Genomic DNA, 24,801 nt, shown 5'->3' on the forward strand with positions numbered 1-24,801 from the left:
ATTTAGTTATTTATTTGAAAGTCCGAGTTACGCAGAGAGAGGGAAAGAGGTTTTCCATCCGCTGGTTCACTCCCCAGCTGGTCACAAACGCCGCAGCTGCACTGTTCCAAAGCTAGAAGCCAGGTTCTTCTTCCAAGTCTCCCACAGAGGTGCAGGGGCCCAAGGACTTGGACCATCTTCTACTGGTTTCCCAGGCCATAGCAGAGAGCTGGATCAGAAGTGGATCAGCTAGAATTCAAACCCAAGCCCATATGGGATGCTGGCACTGCAGGTAGTGACTTTACCCGCTATGCTACAGTGTTGGCCCTGATACTATTTTAAATACCACAACTTTATAGTGATGATTCCTAGGGAATAAATTCCTGAATTTGATACCTTTTTTGAGATATTATTTTAAAATTTTATTTTCACATTTTTTTTGTCTAGAATTACTTCACTTTAGAAGTAAAGAGCTTTATTAAATGATAGTCAGTCATTTATTGTGCATCATATAATTTCTGACATTTTCTTTTTTTTACCTGATAGCTATCTGTAATTTACACAGTTTTGCTATATTAATTTTAGCTAGATTTTGTACATTCACACAGAGATATTTCTATTAATCATACATCTTAAAAATTACAGTTCCACCGGGCATCAAATTTAAAAAAGAAAATGGATTTAAGGAGAATTGAAAGGAATTTAAAGAATATTTATTTATTTATTTATTTTTATTTTTTGACAGGCAGAGTGGACAGTAAGAGAGAGAGACAGAGAGAAAGGTCTTCCATTTGCCGTTGGTCACCCTCCAATGGCCGCCGTGGCTGGCGCACTGCAGCCGGTGCACCACGCTGATCTGATGGCAGGAGTCAGGTACTTATCCTGGTCTCCCATGGGGTGTAGGACCCAAGCACTTGGGCCATCCTCCACTGCACTCCCTGGCCACAGCAGAGAGCTGGCCTGGAAGAGGGGCAACCGGTACAGAATCCGGTGCCCCGACCAGGACTAGAACCTAGTGTGCTGGCGCCGCAAGGCGGAGGATTAACCTAGTGAGCCATGGCACCGGCCAGAACAGTTTTGTAATCCAGAATTTTTCCTCCATACTTTCTTTATTCAAATGTTGATTTTCTGGATCATACTTGTATATGATATGTCTTGTGATAGTTTATAATATATGCTTGTATTTATTTTTGTTTTAGTGCATATGTTTAGTTCATAATCACCAGAGTGTAGTTTAGCATGGTGAGAAAATCACTAGACTTACTCCTGGTTTTGCCATTAATTTGTGGAAGTCTTTAAATAAAGTCCATTTTTTTTTTTTTTGACAGGCAGAGTGGACAGTGAGAGAGAGAAGAGACAGAGAGAAAAATCTTCCTTTGCCGTTGGTTCACCCTCCAATGGCCGCCGCGGCTGGCGCGCTGCAGCCGGCGCACTGCGCTGATCCGATGGCAGGAGCCAGGAGCCAGGTGCTTTTCCTGGTCTCCCATGGGGTGCAGGGCCCAAGCACCTGGGCCATCCTCCACTGCATTCCCTGGCCAAAGCAGAGGGCTGGCCTGGAAGAGGAGCAACCGGGACAGAATCCGGCACCCTGACCGGGACTAGAACCTGGTGTGCCGGCGCCGCTAGGCGGAGGATTAGCCTAGTGAGCCGCGGCGCCGGCTAATAAAGTCCATTTTTTTAAGAATTATTTTTTATTTATTTGAAAGAGTTACAGAGAGATGTAGAGCCAGAAAGAGTTTTCCATTTCTCTGGTTCACTTCCCAAGTGACTGCAATGGCTAGAGCTGAGCTGATCCGAAGCCAGGAGCCAGGAGCTTCTTCCAGGTCTCTCACGTGGGTTCAGGGGCCCGAGGACTTGGGCCATCTTCTACTGCTCTCCCAGATCATAGCAGAGAGTTGAGTCAGTAGAGGAGCAGCCATATGAGCCCAGCTGGTACCCATATGGGATGGCAGTGCTGCAGACTGGGGCTTTAACCCACTGTGCCACAGCATCAGCCACAATGAAGTCCACTTAAACTGCTCAACATCTCAATTTTCATTTCCTTTATTGAATGGTAGAATTAAATCTGACAGGTACCTTTATACAAAGTTATAATCTTAACTTTCTTAATGTGTTTTAATTTTTCATTTACCCTATTAATTTTTGTATAGCATAGTTACTGTTCAGTAAGTTTGTCATGTAGTCATGCTCAAATTTGTTTTATATTTTTTGGACATTATGTTATTTTTGTTTTTTAAAGATTTATTTATTTATTTGAAAGTCAGAGTTACACAGAGAGAGAATGAGAGGCACAGAGAGAGAGAGAAAGGTTTTCTGTCTGCTGGTTCACTCCTTTTTTGCTGGTTCACAGCCACAACTGCTGCAGCTGCACAGATCTGAAGCCAGGAGCCAGGAGCCAGGAGCTTCTTCCAGGTCTCCGGCACAAGTACAGGAGCCCAAGGACGTGAGCCATCTTCCACTGCTTTCCCAGGCCATAGCAGAGAGCTGGATCAGAAGTGGAGCAGCTGGGACTTGAACTGGTGCCCATAAGGGATGCTGTTACTGCAGGTGGTGGCTTTACCTGCTATGCCACACCACCAACCCCTATTTTTTCTTTTAAATTTTGCAAAGTGTATCTATGAGACACACCATTATTAGGATGTTTCCTACTTCAGAAAATATTTACTTTTTAATTACATATTATATGAATTTACTGTTTGTTGCAGCATCTTCACATAACTTCTCTGGTTGATAAAATAGTTTTATTTGAGTTGTTTCTGATATATACTGAGAATTCAGAATTGGTCTTTGTTCTCTACCAAAAGTATTACTAATGATTAAAGCTTTTCTTTGTATCTTAGTTACACAGAAAGTGCTTTGAGTAAACCCACTGTTACTAAATAGGATAAACAAAGTAACTGCATGCTTTAGGTTTAGCAATACCACCATTAGTATTGGTTTTTACACAATGTATTCTTACTATATTGAGCATAAAAGAGGCTTATTAACAGAAAACATTAACTTCTAGTTTTAGTTGTAATATTTTTTTACTATAGATTAAAAAATGTGAGCCAATATTTTGTTTTGGTTCAAAATAAAGTTGCGAATATGTTTTATTGTAGCACTGTAATATAGTTAGACTCTTATGTAGTAAGATAAAATAAAACATATTTAAATTTATATTCTCAGTAATACCATACTTTTGTAATTCTGTGAGGACAGTAATATTCACAGAGTTTCCCCCAGTTATCTGACTTTAAAGCTTTGTGATACACTTTATGTTTTAACTTTTGCACAAAATTTTCAATGTACTTTTCTGTCCTCTTTAAATTTTTATTTGATGGACAAAAAATTTACTTTCCTCCTATCCATTGTCTTTAAATTTGCAAAAAAAGTACTTCAGAAGTTATTTAATAAGTCTCTGCATGAAGATTTTAGAGGTGGGTCCTGTGTTGTGCTGTAGAATGTTAAGCTGCTGCCTGCAACTCTGTCATCACCTGTGAGCAGCAGTTTGGGTCTTGCCTGCTCTACTTCCAATCCAGCTCCCTACTAATGTACCTGAGAAGATAGTGGAGGATAGCCCAAGTGCCTGGGCCCCTGCATCCACTGAGGAGACCTAGATGAAAGTCCTGGCTCCTAGCTTAGGCCTGGCTAGGAGGATTGTGAACCAGCCAGTTAAAGATCTGTCTCTCTCTTCTCTTTCTATAACCCTGCCTTTCAAAAAGCAAAAAAGACTTTAGATATTAGTTAGACACTTAGGTTTTTAATGAAAGTGATGTTTGTGAGACATTTGTGTATTATCTCTGAATTCAGCAATGTGTTGTCTATTTAGCTGGTTCATTGATTTGGATATATCTATTAAAATGAAATGGGGAAGTAACAATAGATTTGTTGCTAGTAGTCTTTTGGTGACACAAAATTAGATTAGTCAGGTCTGGAAAGGATCAAGAATTAACTTAATCATGTCTACCTGACAAGTCCAGAATAATCAGGGATTTCCCCGTGTTTGATAGTAATTGCTGTCAGAGCAACAGCTATCATTTAGGTTTATTATGTACTTCTTTTAACATTAGATTATTTTGTGGGGTCAGCTCTGTGACGCAGCGAGTTAAAGTCCAGTCTGTACTGCTGGCATCCCATATGGGTGCTGGTTTGATTCTTGGCTGCTTCTCTTCTGATCCATCTCTCTGCTAAGGCCCAGGAAACCAGTAGAAGATGGCCCAAGTCCTTGGGCCCCTGCACCTGTGTGGGAGACCAGGAAGAAACACCTGGCTCCTGGCTTCAGATCGGGGCGGCTCTGACTGTTGTGTTCATTTGGGGAGTGAACTAACGGAAGAAAGCCCTTTCTCTCTGTTTTCTCCCTCTCACTGTCTATAACTCTACCTCTCAAATAAATAAATAAAACCTTAAAAAAAAAAAACAAAAAAATAAAACAAAACAAAAACATTAATACACTAGGCTAGTTGTATTAGAAGGCACTTGTTTGGGCCGGCGCCGCGGCTCACTAGGCTAATCCTCTGCCTTGCGGCGCCAGCGCACCGGGTTCTAGTCCCAGTCGGGGCGCCGGATTCTGTCCCGGTTGCCCCTCTTCCAGACCAGCTCTCTGCTGTGGCCAGGGAGTACAGTGGAGGATGGCCCAAGTCCTTGGCACCCCATGGGAGACCAGGATAAGTACCTGGCTCCTGCCATCGGATCAGCGCAGTGCGCCAGCTGCGGCGGCCATTGGAGGGTGAACCAATGGCAAAAGGAAGAACTTTCTCTCTGTCTCTTCTCTCTCTCACTGTCCACTCTGCCTATCAAAAAAAAAAAAAAAAAAAGAAGGCACTTGTTTGGTGACTGGATTCAAACACCCAATACTGGCTATTTGAAGATATTAGAAATGGAATGTGAACATGTTAGCCTTAAAAAATATGGCTTATTGCTTATAGTATTTAAGTAGATGGCATCTCATAATCTGGAATTTGGTTTTAAGGAAAATACATATTTTCTCTTTGATATTTATAATTTTTTAGTGTTTGTCCTTTTTAAATTGTTGCTCTTTTCTCCTGAATTCTCCTATTCCCTAAAATTGTGTTGTATACATGCCCTGAAATTGCCTTTTCTGTCTTGTTTATAGTATTTCTTACATTTCACAATCCACAAATGTTTATTATTTCTGTGCATCATCAGATTTCTTTCCCATTTGTTGAATTCCAAAGTAAGATCTCTAATTTTAAGTTGCCTCAGATTTCAGTTATCAATCTAGATCCTTTTATTGAACATCATCAGCGTCCTTTTCTACCATCTAAATTTGCATTTTTAAAAAGCTGTTTCATGATACGCTTTCAGAAATTAGCCACATCTGTTGGTTTTCTTTTGACAATTATTCTATTTTTTTCATTAACCATTGTTAAAATCAGAACTATCTTTCCTATCAGTATCTAAATCAAGTCACCAAGTCTTTATCAGTCATAGGTTATTTTCCTCTCATCTTCTTTCTTCCATTTTCATTACTTTCCCCTATAATTCTGCATCAGTGTGTTTATTTGCCTTCAGATTGTTGAAATTTATCTTTAGGCTATATGTTATTAACAATGCTTATATAAAACACTTTTGTTATGCTGCTTGCCTTATTTAGAAAAAAACCTCCAATTGTTTACAGACTAGATTTAAAAAATTTTTATTTGAAGGCCAAGTAATTTTTATAAATACTGTTCAAATCAATATGAAATATTTCCTCTATTTTTTAATCTGTAGGTTTGGAATACACAAAGGAGAAAAACACTTGAGGGTAAATATAGATAGATAGTGATCAGCTTAGAATGCTTATGCCAGTAAAAATATTGAGTTTTTTTTATTTCTATCATACAATGTCTAATAAATGCAATTCTGCAAATAGTTCCTTAGAACCATTCAGAATTTCATACAAGGAATTCCTAAATCATATATATCTAGGACTAAAAACAAAGAGAGAGCTAAATATTGACATTTATTTTTTCTATAGTAGATTTAGTTTACCTTTCCTGCCACTTAAGACACATGCCAAAAAGTGATTATTCTAGAGATTGTTAGAGGAGAAAAGAAAAATTAAATCAATTAAACAGTTCTTTAAACGTTTAACTTCTTTAAAAATAATATGCAAGGACTGGCATTGTGGAGCAGTGGGTTAAAGCCATATCCTACAGTGCCAGTATTCCCTATGGGGACTGGTTCAAATGCCAGCTGCTCTATTTCTGATCCAGCTGTCCGCTAATGAGCCTTGGAAAGCAGCAGAGCATGACTGAACTCCTTGAGCTCCTGTACAAGGGAGACTTAGAAAAAGCTCTTGGTTCCTGGGTTTAGCCTGGCCCAGCCCCAATCATTGTGGGTATTTGGTGAATAAACCAGTGGATGAGAGATTTCTCTTCTTGTCCCTCTTTCTCTCTTTATGTAGCTCTGCCTTTGCAATAAATAAAATCTTAAAAAAAAATGTAGAGGTAGCACATATGTATTTATACATATGTGAAACCTATACATATAACAATACTCAGCTTTCCTGTGTCTTTGATTTATAGTTTATTTTAGGAAATAATTTAAGAATTAATGGAATTATTAATTTATAAATGTTTTCTGCCTTTTAGGTGTTACTCAAGTATTGGGAAAGTTCAGGATGCCTTCATATCTTACAGGCAGTCTATTGATAAATCAGAAGCAAGTGCAGATACATGGTGTTCAATAGGGTAAGACTATGAAAATATTCTAATTGATACACAGTCACTTCAAGAGATTTACACTTTGTAATATTTCTATAAAACTAAGCAGTAAGCTTTGACAATCTATTTTGTATTTCTCTTTCCAGTGTGCTCTATCAACAGCAAAATCAACCAATGGATGCCTTGCAGGCCTATATTTGTGCTGTGCAATTGGACCATGGGCATGCCGCAGCTTGGATGGACCTAGGTACCCTTTATGAATCCTGCAACCAACCTCAAGATGCCATTAAATGCTACTTAAATGCAACTAGAAGTAAAAGTTGCAGTAATACCTCTACACTTGCAGCAAGAATTAAGTTTTTGCAGGTAAAAATTACAAATAGTGTATTTTAAAAGATGTATATTTCCCTATTATAATTGACAGGAGAAAGGTGGCTTCACAGTTTGTGTATGTGTGTTTAATTTTGACTTGTTTCTATACCTTGTAATATTTTGTGAAAATAATTTGCATATCATTTTATGTAAGATTTATTTAAAATGTGTTCTTTTACACATTTAGTTTGGTGTGCATATTAATTTATATATTTTCCTTGAATATGTTGAACATTTTTCAGTGTGCTATCAAAATTTTTGCCATCACATTTTAAAGAAAACACAATTTTGCACTCTTGCTTGAAATCAAGAAAAGATTCTTAAGAAAACTCAAATACAGCTTAGCTTTGTTCTGATTCTCACAGGTATATTCCAGTTGCCCTTTTTATGCTTAGCATCTATGTGAGTTCCCAAGCTTAGAATTTATTATATAAAAATAGATGCTTATAACCTTGAGGAAGATTTACTGGACTTGCTCTTACTCAAGTAGGCTTGTGTTAAATTTGCTTTTTACATAATTTTTCCTAGGCTCAGTTGTGTAACCTTCCACAAGGTAGTCAACAGAATAAAACTAAATTACTTCCTAGTATTGAGGAGGCATGGAGCCTACCAATCCCAGCAGAGCTTACCTCCAGGCAGGGTGCCATGAACACAGCATTGCAGGTGAGAAGTTGGGTTATCTTCTGTAGGTGCCCAGCTTTAAAGGTTCTTTCCAATCTATAGTTATCAAACTGACTATCCCAAATGAAGTATTGCCTTTTAAAACGATGTAAGTCACTTGAGTTTAAAAGTTACTTTATATTTAATTGCAAGAGGATTTTAGATCAAAACAAAACTCTGGTAAGGGAAAAACACTTGGGATACACGTTTTAAACCTCATGAGTTGAAAGCGATTTCTTAAATGACTATTCTGCAGTGGTTTCTTAAATGTAAAACACAATTTTTGAAAAAACTAGGTATTTATATTAATTCATATGATTTTGATTTTCAGAAATTGCAATCAGTGATGTCCACATAGCTTTGGAAATTATACATCTTATACAGTTCCATCATTGGAAGCGATGAATTAAGTTATGTACAACCTTACTTTTATCTTAGTTCTGTGCTCCTTTTGGCTATTACAGCTCATGATTCAAATGCTGAACTTGCATTTACCTCCTTCAAACACCAATTCCATAGCAGTTTTTTGTCACTATATATTATAACTTTTAGCAAATTAGAACACCTGTCCAGTTCTGTGAAGAGGAATCCAACATCTAGTTCAAGAAAGGTATTTTTTATACTTTAGAGATATAAAAATATCCTAGCCAAAAATAAAGCTCCACACCTCTTTTGAAGTTATTTCTATCCTGTGTTTTAAGCTTGTGGACATCAGAGATTTGAAGCAATATTTGTAACCCGTAATCTGTGCATCATATTAAAAATGGAAGGTAGGGGTACATTTATATTGATCAAATCATTTTGTTCAGTTATAATTTTAACTGTTTTTACGATCCCTCTCTACCAACATTGAAATTGAGTGTTTCCTATAGTGGACAGCCTTGCTAGCTGTTTGCGACATAATTTAGATGTTTTCTCTTTTTTTCAATTTTATCGGCCTCAAAATTATTGCATATTTTAAGTGACTTTAAAATTATTTAAAAGCACGAGTCCTACGTGTACATAATTTAACAACTATGCCTAATTTGTCAAAATTTTCCTCAGAATGGTTCTGATAACTGGAATAGTGACCAAGCTGTTTCACGTTATGCAGTACAGCAACAAGGTCATTCATGGTGTTTGACACCACAGAAATTACAGGTATGAAATATTCCTTCGACAGTACTTTCCTCAGTTTCAAAGGAACAATAGTAATAATGTTAAAATTTTGGGTATTGGTACAGATGTTCTGCTACAGTGTGTTAAGCCACTGCTTGTGACTCCAGCATCTCATTTGAGCACTAGCAGAAGTCCTGGCTGCTCCACTTCTAGTTCAGTTCTCTGCTAATGTGCTTGGGAAAGCAGTACAAGATGGCCCAAGTGCTTTGGGTTCCTGCCACCCAGATGGAGACTTGAATGAAGCTTCTAGTTCCTGGCTTCAGCCTGGCCCAGCGCTGGTGCTAATCTGGATATTGAATCAACAAGATACCAGTGTTTCTTATTCTAAGTCTGTAACCCTTCCTTTCAAATAAATCTTTTAAAAAAGTTTTTTAGGGACCAGTGCAGTAGCATAGTGGGTAAAGCTGCCATTTATGGTGCCAGTATCCCACATAGATGTCATTTTGAATCCCAAATGCTCTACTTGCAGTCCAGCTCCATGCTAATGCACCTGGGAAAGCAGTGGAAGATAGCCCAAGTGATTGGGCCCCTGTACCCACATGGGTGACCTTGAAAAATCTCCTAGTTCCCTGGCTTCAGATCGCACCACTCCAGCTGTTGAGCCATTAAGGGAGTGAACCAGCAGATGGATTTCTCTCTCTGTCTCTCTTTTTCTCTTTGTAACTCTGCCTTTCAAATAAGTAAATATATCGTTAAAAAATAAAAATAAGTTTATATATATTAAATCTTAAATGGAATGATGTTCAACTAAATTAAAATATACATAAGTAAATGGACTTACATTTTCCAGAATAATAGGAATCATAACTTAGCCTTCTGGGTGGGAGGTTGTGGTATGGAAATAGTAGATAATATGAAATACTTGATAAAGGCTTCTTTTAGTTGCTATCTCTGGCCAGCTATTTTTGTTTTTCCAGATTATATTTTGCATATAAAAACAATTATGCCTGTCTCATAGATTATTTGTGTGTGTGTGTGTGTGTGTCTGTGTTTAAATAGAAATGTATTCAGAATGAAATAAACCATTTCTGTTGGTAGAAAATATGTGTTGTCTTCTAATTCACTTTTTTCCTCAAACTTTGCAAAGCCTTCTCCAATGTTTTATTTAAAAATGTGTATTGGGATTATTCGTATGTCTGTTTATTATTCCAGTTAAGGCTTCCAGTGGCACCTTTATATCATTTAACCAAATCCCCCTGTTGATGGCCATTGAGGTCAGTTTCAGTGGTTCTATTGGAAACACTGTTTCAAGCAGTTTTGTTGTAACATATTTGAAGTTACATAATTCTTTTCTGAAATTTAATTCCACCATAGTACAGCTAAAAAGAACACATAAAATTAGTTTTGCAGGATGAATCTTTAAAAATTTCATTTTGGGCTAGGTTACTCAAGTGAGAAATCACTGTCTTTTGGTACACATGGTTATGAGTTATAGGGTTTTCACTGATAGTCATATCTTCATTTTGAGATTCAAGTTTGAGTATATTCCTCTCTTTTTTTCTAGCACTTGGAACAACTGCGTGCAAATAAAGATAATCTAAGTCAAGCACAGAAATTTATATTGGAACAGTTGGAAAGTCAGTTTGTGTTAATACAGCAACAAGTATGTGCAATGTTTTCTCTAAAATGTACCAACATGCTCAATATTTTTCTTGGAATGACTAACATTTCAGAGGCTTATTCATGCTCATTTTAATGGAATTTTTATGGCTGAACATTAAATATAATTCATAGGTATTTTAAAAAAATTAAATTTGAAAGGCAGAGAGAGAGAGAGGGAGAGATAGAGATAGAGAGAGAGAGAGAGAGAGAGAGAGAGAGAGAGATATTATCTGCTGATTCCCCCCAAAACGCTTATTAGAGCTAGGGCCAAGACATGTAACAGGTAGGAGCCTGGAATTCAATCCAAGTCTCCCATGGGGGTGATCTCCTGGCCTCCAAGACAAACTTTAACAGGAAGTTGGATTCAAATTGGAAAAGTAAGGACTCAGACCAGACACTGTTACAGGATACAGCTGGTCTAAGCAACTGCTATGTAAAGTGGCTGCTTTTGAACTTTTTTTTTTGTTTTTTTTTGTGAATAATAATCATAAATAATTTTTAATAAAACATTTGACATTTTATTATTATCTGTCTGAAATGTGCAATTTTATTATCTTGATGAATAGCAAATTACCCCAAATTGATTGGATGAGTTTTAACAGTTGTTTGACTTGAGAGATTTGAACTAATGTAATAAAATGAAAGTTTGAAATTCTGTTTTATGATAGAAAAAGGCTTACAAATTTGATCATTATGCTTCATTTTCAGCTTTCTTTTGCACTTAATAAAGGGATCATAAGTAGTAGTCATCTTTATGTAATAATCTATTTTATAAACTGAAGAGATGCAGTATTATAATAAACTTAGAGCTGTGCCAATTGCACATTTTTACAATCACACAAACAGGTTTTTTGTTTGTTTTTGAAGATGAGTCATATGGGAGTTGCTCAGGTACAAGCTACTGGAATTCTTAAAGGGCCAGTAGTTGATTCTACAAACTCTTGTCTCTAGCCAGCAGTCATATGCTGCTGCTCTGACCAGAGTACCTAGCATCTCTCAGCTTTGATTTGATCCTACTTTTCTTGAAAAATGTGTGTCCACTGGATCTTTTTCTACGGGTTGTGCTCATTTAGGCATATCAAAATCTCTGGGGAATACTGACAATATTTTGGTAAGCAATAATTGTATAACAGGAAGAGGAAGTAATGGAAATGTGCCTTATTTACAGCAAAACACATTTATTCTACCTCATAACCACAGAAACGTGAGCATCAGCACAGAAGAGCCATGGAGAAAACAACTGTCTAACACCACTCAGGTAAAAAAAAATTTAGTAAGTTTGTGGGCTATAAGAGTAACTTTATTGGACTTGTGTGTACTTTTAGCAGAAGAAATTATTTTTAAAAACTAATTTTAAATATTAACTGTGTACATGGGAAGACTATTACTATATTGTAATTCAGTATATCACATAAGTATATCACTTCACAGTTGGTAAAGTTAGATAGTCTGGAAAACAAAAGTGAAAAAATAACTTTATAAGTTCGAGAATTCAGTTGCTCATTAGTTAAAGCGTTATAATCACATTGTTCAACACAGATGCTATTTTACTTAGTATGTTTATATATTAAATTTTTTGCTTTGTGATGGGGTGAATGTGATATGCATTCAGTGGAAACTATTTTTAATTTGGTATTTGCAACTTTTTGTGGGTTAGTAATTTATAGTATCATCCTCTCATACCGGGCAGCAGATGTAAACTTCTTTATTATCAGTGAGGTACTTTTTTTTTAACTTTTATTTAATCAGCTTAAATTTCCAAAGTACAACTTGTGAATTATAGCAGCTTTTCCCCCCATGACCTCCTGCCCACTCGCAACCATCCCATCTCCCACTTTCTCTCTGATCCGATTCTTCATCGAGATTCATTTTTGATTATCTTTATATACAGTATATACTTAGTATATACTAAGTAAAGATTTCAACAGTTTGCACCCACACAGAAACACAAAGTATAAAGTACTATTTGAGTACTAGTTATGCCGTTAATAGTGAGGTACATTTATCATAAGCAAGTTTTGTTCTGTACTGTGTTGCCAGCATTTTTTTGGGTATTGTATTGTGGATTTTTGAATCTCATTGTTTCCACTTCTCTAATACAATTCTGGTTTTTATGTTCAGTACACTGCTCAATAAATTTCATAAAATATTCAATACTTCATTGTAAAACAGCCTTTAAGTTAGATGATTTTGCCAAATTTTAAATGTTCTGAGCATATTTAATGTAGGATCAGTTGTGCACCTATGCATTAAATGCTTTTTCCTGACTTGGAATATTTGCAGCTTAAAACATAGAAGCTCTTTTTAGATCACTATTGATTGGGTCACATTTTAAAAGCTGTGTGCACTAAAATTGAACAGTTTCCAGTTCCTTCCCCATCCCTCATGATGATTTCCTCTTCATTAACATTTTGTTTTAATGTGATTTATTACATTTGGTCAAATACTGGTTGTGCTTGTATGTTTGAATTTTAACAAAAAAATGCAGTGGCATGCATTCGTTTTTACATCATCAACGGAAGTAATTTCACTGTTCTAAACATAGTTGTGTTTTATTTACCCAACCTGTTTCTGCCTGAACTTGTGGCAACCACTGATCTTTTTATTCTGACCATAGAGTTGCCTTTTTTAGAATGCCAAACAGTTGGAATCTTATAACCTTTTCAGATTGACTCTTGTCCTTAAAATTTCCTCCATGTTTTTAGGTGGCATGATAGTTCACTGCATGAATGAGCTACAGTGATTTATCCATTTACCTATTTTTTTTAAAGATTTATTTATTCATTTGAAAGGCAAAGTTACAGAGAGACAGAGGCAGAGGATGAGAGAAAAAGGTGTTCATCCACTGGTTTACTTCCCGGATGGCCACAATGGCCAGATCTGCACCTATCTGAAGCCAGGAGTCAGTAGCTTCTTCAGGTCTCTCATGTGGGTGTGGGGACCCAACAATTTGGGCCATCTTCTACTGCTTTCCCAGACAACAGCAGGGATCTGGATTGGAAATGGAGCAGCTGAGACTGAAACCACTGCCCATATAAGATGCCAGTACTGCAGGCTGTGGCTTTACCCGTTATGCCACAGCACTGGCCCTCCATTTACCTTTTAAAATACTTCAGAGTTCCTTCTGGGGGGTGACAATTATGAATAAAACTAATGTAAATATTTTATGCAGGTTTTTATATATATATATATATATATATATATATATATATATATATATATATATATATACACATTATCATATGTATAGAATACCTTTGAAAACTTAATTGAGCAACAAACTGAAATAAATATTGTGTCATTGAAATATTTGCATAATTGAAAACTTGGACTTAATATGTTCTACAAATACTTATGTAGGGGAATGATTGCTGGATCACATGGTAAAAAGATAATTAGTTTTGTAATAAATTACTAATCTAACTTCTAAAGTGGCTATATTATTTTTCATTTCAACCTGTAATGAATGAGCCTTACTGTTGCTCCATATCCTCACTAGCACTTGATGTGTTGTCCATGTTTTTGACTTCAGCAATGATTCATAGAGTTTCGAGGTAGTCATTCGTTTTCTTTCTTTTTTTTTCCTTCCTTCCCTCCCTCCCTCCCTCCCTCCCTCCCTCCCTCCCTTCCTTTCTTCCTATTTTATATAAGTATTTATCTTTATGGGGTATTGTGCGTTGTTTTGAAATATGTATTTCCTAATGTCATGCTGGATAAAACATTTATCTTTTTAAATACTTAAAATTTCAGTATGGCAAAAACATTTGAAACCTTTCCAGCATTTATTAAAATACAGTGCATTATCATTATCTATAATCATTGTACTATGTAAATAGAACTTTAACTATAACTTAGTATTCATTAAAATCCCCTTCCCAAAAGAGGTCTCTGTCCAGTCTCTGATAACCATTCTACTGCTCAGTCTGTTATATCCATTCTATTTTTTTTTAATTTATATTTTATTTTATTTAATGAACATAAATTTCCAAAGTACAGCTTATGGATTACAATAGCTTTTCCCCCCATAACTTACCTCCCACCCACAACACTCCCCTCTCCCACTCCCTCTCCCCTTCCATTCACATCAAGATTAATTTTCAATTATCTTTATATACAGAAGATCAATTTAGCATATATTAAGTAAAGATTTCAACAGTTTGCACCCACACAGAAACACAAAGTGTAAAACACTATTGAGTACTAGTTATAGTATTAATTAAACACCTCAGAGTAATTGTGTATTAACTACAGAGTTCACAATACAAAAGTTGCACTTTGTAAATTCACATTTATTAAATAAAAAAATAACTATATAAGAAACAAAAAAAAGAAAAAAAAGAACTTAGTACTTTACCCTTTTATTATTTTTTATGTTCTACTTAAAACTATTGGTTGAACTCTGTAATTAATACACCATTCTACTTTAAAATTTTATGAGATTTACTTTTTTGGATTCCATGTGTGAGTGAGAGTATTGGTACTTCTTTTTCTTTTTTGGAATTAAAAGATGTTTATTTTAATGCAAAAGACTGCCAATCCCTGCACGTAAGGGACTTTACAAGTTCATGAAAACTGTATATTATGAAAAAACTATCCATGGGTTTTAAAAAGATTGTCTACCACCATCAACTTACCCTTTAATCCCATTTTTCCACCAATTTTCTGAAGGACTCCCATACAGCTAGTCTTAAGTATCTGCAGACTCCACATCCACAGTTCAATTGGTTGTGGATGGAAAAAAAATATTTTTTTTTGACAGGCAGAGTGGACAGTGAGAGAGAGAGACAGAGAGAAAGGTCTTCCTTTGCCGTTGGTTCACCCTCCAATGCCCGCCGCAGCTGGCGCACTGCAGCCGGTGCACCATGCTGATCCGAAGGCAGGAGCCAGGTGCTTCTCCTGGTCTCCCATGGGGTGCAGGGCCCAAGGACTTGGGCCATCCTCCACTGCACTCCCGGGCCACAGCAGAGGGCTGGCCTGGAAGAGGGGCAACCAGGACAGAATCCGATGCCCCGCCCGGGACTAGAACCCAGTGTGCCAGCGCCACAGGCGGAAGATTAGCCTAGTGAGCCGCGGCGCCGGACTGGAAAATACATTTTTAAAAATTGTGGATGCATTGACCCTGTATAAACCTTTTTCCTATTTACAGTACAACTGCAATCTATTAGGCACTAAAAATAATCCAGAGATAATTTAAAACACACTGGAGGAAGTGCCCTATTCAGGAGTTCGGTACTTATTTTTCTCTACTTGAGTTATTTCACTTAAAATGACTGCAGTTCCACATATGTTGTTACAAATGACATGATTTCATCCTTTTGTGGTTTAATATTTCATTCTATATGTATACTAAATTTCCATTATGTATTCATAGTTGGTGAACACTTAGGTTGTTTCCATTTCTTGGTTATTGTGCAATAAAAATGAAAGTGTATCTGTCCCTTTGACAGAATGATTTTTTTTTAAAGATTTATTTATTTTACTTGAAAGTCACAGTTACACAGAGAGAGGAGAGGAGAGGGAGAGAGAGAGAGAGAGAGAGAGAGAGAGATCGATCCATCTCCATATGGCCACAATGGCTGGAGAGAGAGAGAGAGAGAGAGAGAGAGAGAGAGAGAGAGAGAGAGATCCATCTCCATATGGCCACAATGGCTGGAGCTGCGTCGATCCAAAGGCAGGAGCCAGGAGCTTCTTGTACGTCTCCCACATGGGTGCAGGGGCCTATGAACTTGGACCATCTTCTACTGTTTTCCCAGGCCATAGCAGAGAACTGGATTGGAAGAGAGCTGGATTCGAACTGGTGTCCATATGGGATGCTGGCACTGTAGGCTGCAGCTTTACATACTATGCTACAGTGCTGGCCCTGTGATTTAATTTTCTTTAGTTATCTGTCCATAAATGGAATTACTGGATCATATAGTACTTGTATTTTTCTGAGGAGCTATCAACATTATTCTCTACAATGGATGTGATAATTTATATGCACATCATTAGTGTACAAGAGTTTCATATCTTCACATTCCTGCCAGTGCTGTTACATGTTGTGTTACCCTTTTACAAATGGTCTGACTAGAATTAACTGATATCTCCATTTCCCTGATAATTAATGGTGTTATGCATAATTTTTAAAGCACTGGTATTCTTTTTAATTTTCAGCTTCCTAATAAAAATAGCATTTGGAAATCTTGTCATGTGTGAATTTGTTATTTGTGTAATTCTTTCAGTTTTGTAGCCCCATTATTGAGTCTAGTTATTTGTGGTCTTAGTGTTAAAAGTGTTAGTCTTAAAATTTTTGTGTAACAATACTTTATCAGTTATCCTCATAGATATTTTTCTCCTATTCTGTGATTTTTCTTATTTTATTTACAGTGAGTTCTGTAGAGCAGTTGTTTTTAATTTTAATGAAGCATACTCTGTTACTTCTTTCTTTCATGTATTATGCCTTTGTGTTTTATTTTAGAAATTTCCATTAAATCCACAATGTTTCAGTTTTCTCCTATGTTCTCCTCCAGAAGTTTTAAGCTTTTGTGATTGTAGATCTACAACCCAATTTCAGTTAATTTCTTTTTATGTATTTTTTTAAAGATTTTTAAAATTTATTTTAGAGATAGAGTTACAGACAGTGAGAGGGAGAAACAGAAAAGGCTCCCCAGTGGCCACAACGGTTGGTGCTGTGCCAATCCAAAGCCAGAAGCCAGGTGCCTCCTCTCGGTCTCCCACATGGGTGCACAGGCCCAAGAATTTGGACCATCTTTTACTGCTTTGACAGGCCACAGCAGAGAGCTGGACTGGAAGAACAGCTGGGACTAGAACTGGCATCCATATGGGATGCTGGCGCCACAGGTGGAGGATTAACCTACTGTGCCACAGTGCTGGCCCCTTTTATTTATTTTTATTTTTTTAATTTTTCAGTTAATTTCAATGTATGTTATGAGCTCTATATCTAGATTCACATTTTGCATGATAATGCCCAGTTGACAGAATACTCTTTTTTTTAAATTAAACAAAATTTTTTAAAAATTTATTTGACAGAGTTATAGACAGTGAGAGAGAGAGAGAGACAGACAGACAGACAGAGGGAAAGGTCTTCCTTCTGTTGGTTCACTCCCCAAATGGAAGCTACGGCCGGTGGCGCTGTGCCAATCTGAAGCCAGGAGCCAGACCCTTCTCCCTGGTTTCCCATGTGGGTGCAGGGGCTTGAGCACCTGGGCCATCCTCCTGGGCCACAGCAGAGAGCTGGACTGGAACAGGAGCAACTGGGACTAGAACCTGGAGCCCATAAGGGATGCTGGCGTTGCAGGTGGAGGATTAACCAAGTGAGCCATAGTGCTGGCCTCGACAGAATACTCTTGACTGTGTTTTTGTCCACTGTTGTGATGGGCACCCTATTCTTTTGCTGTTGCTCATTAACCTTACTATCAAATTATGTATTCTCAGAATAATTATAAATACCTTGATATTACCTTGTTTAGCATTTTGAGTGCTTGGTTCTTGAGATATTTGTTATAGTTTTTGTTTTATTTTCTTGTCATGTCTGTGTAGTTTTGGTGTTAGAGTAATTTTGTCCTCAGATGATTAATAAAGGCCTAGTGTTTTATATTTTGGCAGGTTATTATTAATACACTTGCTTTAATAGATAGAGATGTCGAAGATTGTATATTTTTCATTGTGAATTTTGGCAAATTACATCTTGTCAGTTATTGATTAATTTCATCTAAGTTATCAAACATTTTGGCATGTAATTATGATGCTATTCGCTTTCATTGATCAGTGGTGAAGGCCCACATCTGTTTATTTATTTATTTATTTTTTTTTAATTTTTTGACAGGCAGAGTGGACAGTGAGAGAGAGAGACACAGAGAGAAAGGTCTTCCTTTTGCCGTTGGTTCACCCTCCAATGGCCGCCGCGGCCGGCGCGCTGTGGCCGGTGCACCGCGCTGATCCTGGCAGGAGCCAGGAGCCAGGAGCCAGGTGCTTTTCCTGGTCTCCCATGGGGTGCAGGGCCCAAGCACCTGGGCCATCCTCCACTGCACTCCCTGGCCACAGCAGAGAGCTGGCCTGGAAGAGGGGCAACCGGGACAGAATCCGGCGCCCTGACCGGGACTAGAACCCGATGTGCCGGCGCCGCTAGGCGGAGGATTAGCCTAGTGAGCCGCGGCGCCGGCCCATATCTGTTTATTTCTCATAGTAGTATATCTTCTCTCCCTTCTCCCTCTCTTTTTTTTCTTCCAACTACCAAATGTATAGATTTCATTGATCTTTTAAAAGAACCATATTTTTGCTCCATTGATTTTTCTGTTGGTTTCCCTTTTTCAAGTTTTATTTATTTATTTGAAAAGAGTGACAGAGATGGGAGACAGGCAGAAAGAAATCTAACATTTGCTTATTTTCTCATCAAATGCCTAGACTTGGCTGACCTGCAGCTTCCAGCCAGGAACTCCCTCCATCTGCATTTCCCACTTAGGTGGCAGAAATCCAAGCACTTGGGCCATCATCCACTGACTCCTGCTTCATTAACAGAAAGTTAGTTTGAAGTAGAGGCAAGACTTGATGTGGGCATTCCAGTAGTTACTCAACCTCTATTACAATACCTGTTCCTCTTTCTATTTATTTCTTATTTTTATTTCAATGATTTCTGCTCTTGTTTTTAATGTATTAATTGACTTAGGATTTAGTTTTTTAAATTTTATTTTTTTAATTTCTATTTTGAAACAGTTTTAAAAAAGAAGATACTTTTATTGTGAGCATTTAACATGAACAGTATGGAATAAATATAGCTAATGAATAAATGCATTTCCTTACTTGGTTGTTCATTTTTCTAAGGAGAGCACATAATAACCACTCTTTACATTTTTCAACAAAACAGGATTTTGTAACTAACCATAATCATTTTGTTATGTAATGTGTCTTCTGAAATTTATTCCTTCTGTGTAGCTATAACTATGTATTCCTCCATCAGTGACATTCCAAACTCATCTCCCTCCTATCTACCTCAATTTCTGGTAACTAATATTATACTATATTATACTTTTATTGGGTTAATTTTTTAAGATTCCATGTATGAGTTGTAAGTAAAAGGGGCACAGATTAGTACTGCCTTACATGGGCTCCAAATTTAAGGGAAAGTGGTGCAGAACCAGAGTGGAGACAGGATCCAAATTCACAGTCAGACCAAATTTATTCAAAGAAAATAAACTTGCAGAGGTTGAACCAACTGCCAGCATGTATATAGTCTGAACACATAGCAGAGGGCCCAGACGCCAACATGCTTGGCTTTTCTACAACTTAGGTGGAATAGGGGTCCATAAATGGGGCAATAGGAGGTGATGAGCCTCTTCATACAGGTCTTTAAGTTTTTTGCTGGCTTTCGAATCAAGAGAAGAATGCAGAGGAAGGGGTGGGATGCAGTGTGTGAGACTGAACTGGTTTCTTGAAAGAAAACAAGGGTAACCGAAACCTAAAATGGCTGAGGCTTATGTCCTTATGTCCATCATGAGTGACATCATAGAATTTCTCTCTCTAGTTGGTTTATTTCACATTAACATGTTATCATGTTATGATATCATGTCATGGGGGTTATCCCCACATTTGTTCTATTTTGTGAAACGTGGAAAGATTTTATTCTTTTGATCCATTTTGTGAAAGTGGGAAGATTTTATTCTTTGTGTGTGTGTGTGTGTGTGTGTGTGTGTGTGTGTGTGTGTGAGTAGTAGTCCATTGTGCGAAATATATCACATTTTTTTTTTCCACCCATTGGTTCCAAATCTTGGCTTGAGTGAATAGTACTAAAATAATGTGGGAAAGGACTCTTTCATATGCTTGATTTCATTTCCTTGAGATATGTACTCAGAAGTTTTATAGCTGAGTTATATAGTAAAGATTCCAATATTTGATTAATATCTGAAATATATATAATAAAATTATACTAATATATACATTAGCTTTAGTATAATATAGATTACAGTTATACATAAAATCGGTGTATGTATGGATACATACCTGTACACTAGAATTTGGCTTTTAAGTTCAGTGTCATTTTCTGCAGTTTTAAAATCCAGTTTTGGGGCTGGCGCTGTGCTGCAGCAATTTAAAGCCCTGGCCTGAAGCACCAGAATCACATATGGGCTCCAGTTCTAGTCCCAAGATTCCCCTCTTCCAATCCAGGGCTCTGCTATGGCCTGGGATAGCAGTAGAAGAGGGTCCAATTCCTTGGGCTCCTGCATTCACATGGGAGACCCAGAAGAAGCTCCTAGCTTCTGGCTTCATATCAGGGCACCTCCAGCTGTTGTGGCCATTTAAGGAGTGAACGCTGGTTCACTGGTGGAGGACCTCTCTCTCTGTCTCTACCTCTCTGTAACTCTTTCTTTCAAATAATTAAAATAAATCTAAAAAAAAATCCCATTATTTGTTTTTTTGCTCTTGAGTAGACTTTCTTAAATGACTATATTCGGATGTTAATTTATTGATAGATGTATAGTATGTAAATAATTTCCTATTCTGTAGGTTCTGTCATCTTTCTATTATTTCCCTTCAGTTCAGGGACTGTTTAGTTTCATGTAAACTCATTCATCTAAGTTGTGTCTTTGTTGCTTATATTTGAAGTCTCATAAAAAAAATCCTTACTCATTGGCATAGAATATTCCCTTACATGGTGAAAGAAAAGTGTCTAATAATGTGCTTTCCTTAAAATGTATTCCTGGGGCTGGAAGATGGTCCAAGTATTTGGGCCCCAGCCACCCATGAGGAGATTAGGTTGTGTTCCCAGCTTCTTGCTCAAGCCTGTGCCAGCCCTGTCCTTTCCAGCCATCTGGGGAGTAAACCAACAGATGGATGATCTCTGTCTCTTTAATTATCTCTCTCTTTATTTCTATTTTTTTACATGAATAATTAAGTCTTTTTAAAAAATATTCTTGGCACCTTTGTCACTATCAGGTGGCTTTTAATACATGGTTTTATTTCTGAGCTTTCTGTTTTCCATTTGTCTGTGTTTCTGTTTTATACCAATACAACATATTACTATAGTTTTATAGGACTTTTTTAAATCAGATAGTTGAAGCTGTTAGCTCTATCTTTCTGGTACAGATTTAATGAAAAATTCAAGAGATTTTGTGATTTGATATAAAATTTAAGAATTTTTTTCTTTTTGTGAAGAATGTCATATATATTTTTGCAGGGATTGTGTTGGATGTATAGATTGCTTCAGGTTTTGTGGACATTTTCATAATACTTAGTTTGCCAATGCAGACACAGGATATCTTTCCATTTAGTGTTCTTTAATTTCTTTCCTGAGTATATTAGTAATTTTTCTTATAAAGATCTTTTATTCCTTTGGTTCAGTTATTTTTTATGTACTTTATTTCATATGTTATTATAAAATGAGATTGTATTCTTAATTTTTTAAAGCATTATAATTTCTGTTCTTTGTTTTTTAAGATTTGCTTATTCATTTGATAGGCAAAGTTACAGAGAGACAAAGGCAGACAGAGAGTGAGAGAGGTCTTTCATCCACTGTTTCACTTCCCAAATGGATGCAATGGTGGGAGCTGTGCCGATCTGAAGCCAGGAGCCAGGAGCTTCTTCTGGGTCTCCCACTTGGGTGCAAGGCCCCAGACACTTGGGCCACCTTCCACTGCTTTCCCCAGGCCATAGCAGAGAGCTAGATGGGAAGTGGAGCAGCTGGAACTTGAACCGGCACTCATATGGGATTCTGGCACTGCAAGCAGTGGCTTTACCCACTATGTCCCAGTATTGGCCCCCTTAACTTCCTTTTGTGTTCTTCTTCTTTTTTATTTATTTATTTATTTATTTATTTATTTATTTATTTATTTTTTTATTTTTTTGACAGGCAGAGTGGACAGTTAGAGAGACAGAGAGAAAGGTCTTCCTTTGCCATTGGTTCAACCTCCAATGGCCACCGAGGCCGGTGCGTTCCAGTCGGCGTACTGTGCTGATCTGAAGGCAGGAGTCAGGTGCTTTTCTCCTGGTCTCCTATGGGGTGCAGGGCCCAAGCACTTGGGCCATCCTCCACTGCATTCCCTGGCCACAGCAGAGAGCTGGCCTGGAAGGGGGGGCCACTGGGACAGAATCTGGCGCCCCTACCAGGACTGGAACCCGGTGCGCCTGCGCCGCAATTCGGAGGATTAGCCTATTGAGCCACGGTGCCGGCCCTTGTGTTCTTCTTTATTAACATGAAAAGAAGTTACTGAATTTTGTGTGTTGACTGTGCATTTTAAAATTTTAGTAATTCAAGCATTCTAACAGCTTTTTGGTAGATATTAATCTATTGGATGCATAATATTTGCAAATATTTTGACCCATGATTCTAATTTTGTGATCATTTATTAATGTCTTGTACTGTGCAGAAACATTTTAATTTTAAATAATCTGTACTTTTAGTTATCTGTCTTTTATCACCTGTGATTTTGCAGTTTTTAGGAAAAATAATTCGCATATACTAGTCTCACTGTCTGACCTGTTTTCTTCTAGTAATTAAATAGTCTCAAGTCTTACATTTAAGTCTTTATGTTGATTTTTGTATATTATGAAAGGTAGGTATGTATTCTTTCTCCTGTGGTGAATGTTAAGAATATATCGTTTCTTTAGAGTATGATGATGGCCTAAGCCATCTTAGGCCAGAAAACAAGTCTTCACAAATTTTTTAAGTCATCTGCATACTATGTATTTTGTTTGGCCACAGTAAAATAAAGGTAGCAATCAAAATATGGAACTTTGTAAATTATATAATTAAATGGAAATTAAAGAACATACTGATTCTGGAACAATCATTGAGTCAAAGAATAAATTAAAAAGAAATTAGAGGCCGGTGTCACGGCTCAATAGGCTAATCCTCTGCCTGCGGCACCGGCACACTGGGTTCTAGTCCCGGTTGAGGTGCCGTCCAATTCTTTGCTGTGGCCTGGAAGTGCAGTGGAGGATGGCCCAGGTCATAGGGCCCTGCACCCTCATGGGAGACCAGGAGGAGGCACCTGGCTCCTGGCTTTGGATCAGCGCAGTGCACCTGCCGCAGCACACCGACCACAGCAGCCACTGGGGGCTGCACCAAAGGAAAAGGAAACCTTTCTCTCTGTCTCTCTCTCTCCCTCTCACTGTCCAGTCTGCTGAAAAAAAAAATAAGAAAAGAAAAGAAATAATTTTATTAAAAAAATGAAAATGTAGTATATTAAAGTTTATAGAGACAGTAAATGCAGTATGAAGAGCAAAGAACTCCATCTAAAAATAGAAGGACTTCATTTAAATTACCTAAAGATGCACCTCAAGTGAAAAATAAACCAAACCTGAAATTAGAAGAAGGCAAGAAGTAAAGATTTTAAAAACATTAATTGTCAACCAAACAAAAAGTTAACTTTAGAAAAGGTAAGATCAGCAAATTTATAGAGACATGATTCAGAGGAAAAAGGAGACATTACAACTGATGGCAGGTAAATTTTATAGATAGTCATCAAAACCGTCATAAGCCAGCATTTACTAACAGATTTGAAAAATCTGAAAGAAATGGATAAATATTAGACTCAGAACCTGAATATGAAGACACAGGAAACCTCAATACCAAGAAGGAATGCGAAGATTGAATCAGTAATAAAGTCTTTCAAGGAAAATCCACGAACACTTGGCTTCAGTACTTGAATACTTCATTTTTTATATTAGAATAGAAAATATGCCAGTTTTTCTCAAATGATTATAAAAATTTGGTGATGAGGTAATGCTTCCATACTTTCTTTTAAAAATTATATAAGGTAAACAAATTTTATATATTTCATATTTACAGATTTAAAATGTAGTGATACTTCCCACCTTATCCTGCCTCCTCCTGATGCTCCCATCCTTCCTCCTCTTTCATACTCCATGAGGCCACAGTTTTCATGATACCAGAACATAACCAGATCTATTTTAAAAAGAAAAGAACAATACAATATGCTAATGAATATAAATGCAAAAATTCTTAACAAATTGCTATTAACAGTCCATTCACACTTCAGAAGGATTGTATATATGTTGAAGTAAAATGTATTCCTGGGATGCAAGGATAATTTGACATATACAAATAAATCAGTTAGCTGATATATTAACAGGATGAGAAATAAGTGTTACCTGGTAATCTGAATAGATAACAAACTTTTGATAGCATTCAGCATTCCTTCATGATAGTAACTCAAATGTTAGACATGGGAGTAACATAGTTCAGTACAGTAGAGCCATATATGATAATCTCTTGGCTAATGACTTATTACTACATGGGATAAAGTTTCATCTGATATCTGAACCAAGATCAGGATGTCCACTTTCACCATTCTTACTTATCATAGTACTAGAAGTTATGGCTGAAGTACTTAGGCAAGAGAACAAAAGGAGAGAAAGAAGCTTC

The 24,801-nt window shown here is 37.1% G+C and overlaps 1 protein-coding gene across 50 annotated transcripts in view; it reads left to right on the plus strand.

Annotated features, from left to right (window-relative positions):
* The window catches only part of LOC149119196 (histone demethylase UTY-like), a 218,001-nt gene that overhangs the window by 108,120 nt on the left and 85,080 nt on the right, over nucleotides 1-24,801 (plus strand). For 19 of the 50 annotated variants that reach the window (XR_016228587.1, XR_016228588.1, XM_089324994.1 and 16 more), the window contains 6 exons: nucleotides 6,558-6,656; nucleotides 6,776-6,995; nucleotides 7,530-7,664; nucleotides 8,706-8,801; nucleotides 10,324-10,422; nucleotides 11,590-11,679. Coding sequence is in view for 48 of the 50 variants with exons in the window: in XM_089324994.1 (XP_089181120.1) it covers nucleotides 6,558-6,656; nucleotides 6,776-6,995; nucleotides 7,530-7,664; nucleotides 8,706-8,801; nucleotides 10,324-10,422; nucleotides 11,590-11,679 (739 nt within the window). In the remaining 2 variants the exon portion in view is untranslated. The remainder of the gene's footprint in view (nucleotides 1-6,557; nucleotides 6,657-6,775; nucleotides 6,996-7,529; nucleotides 7,665-8,705; nucleotides 8,802-10,323; nucleotides 10,423-11,589; nucleotides 11,680-24,801) is intronic. The other 31 variants (XM_089325006.1, XM_089325007.1, XM_089325042.1 and 28 more) reach the window with 5 other exon arrangements.

Source organism: Oryctolagus cuniculus, chromosome Y, assembly GCF_051225735.1.
Source record: "Oryctolagus cuniculus isolate XC-2025 breed Fujian yellow rabbit chromosome Y, ASM5122573v1, whole genome shotgun sequence".
Lineage (NCBI taxonomy): Eukaryota > Metazoa > Chordata > Mammalia > Lagomorpha > Leporidae > Oryctolagus > Oryctolagus cuniculus.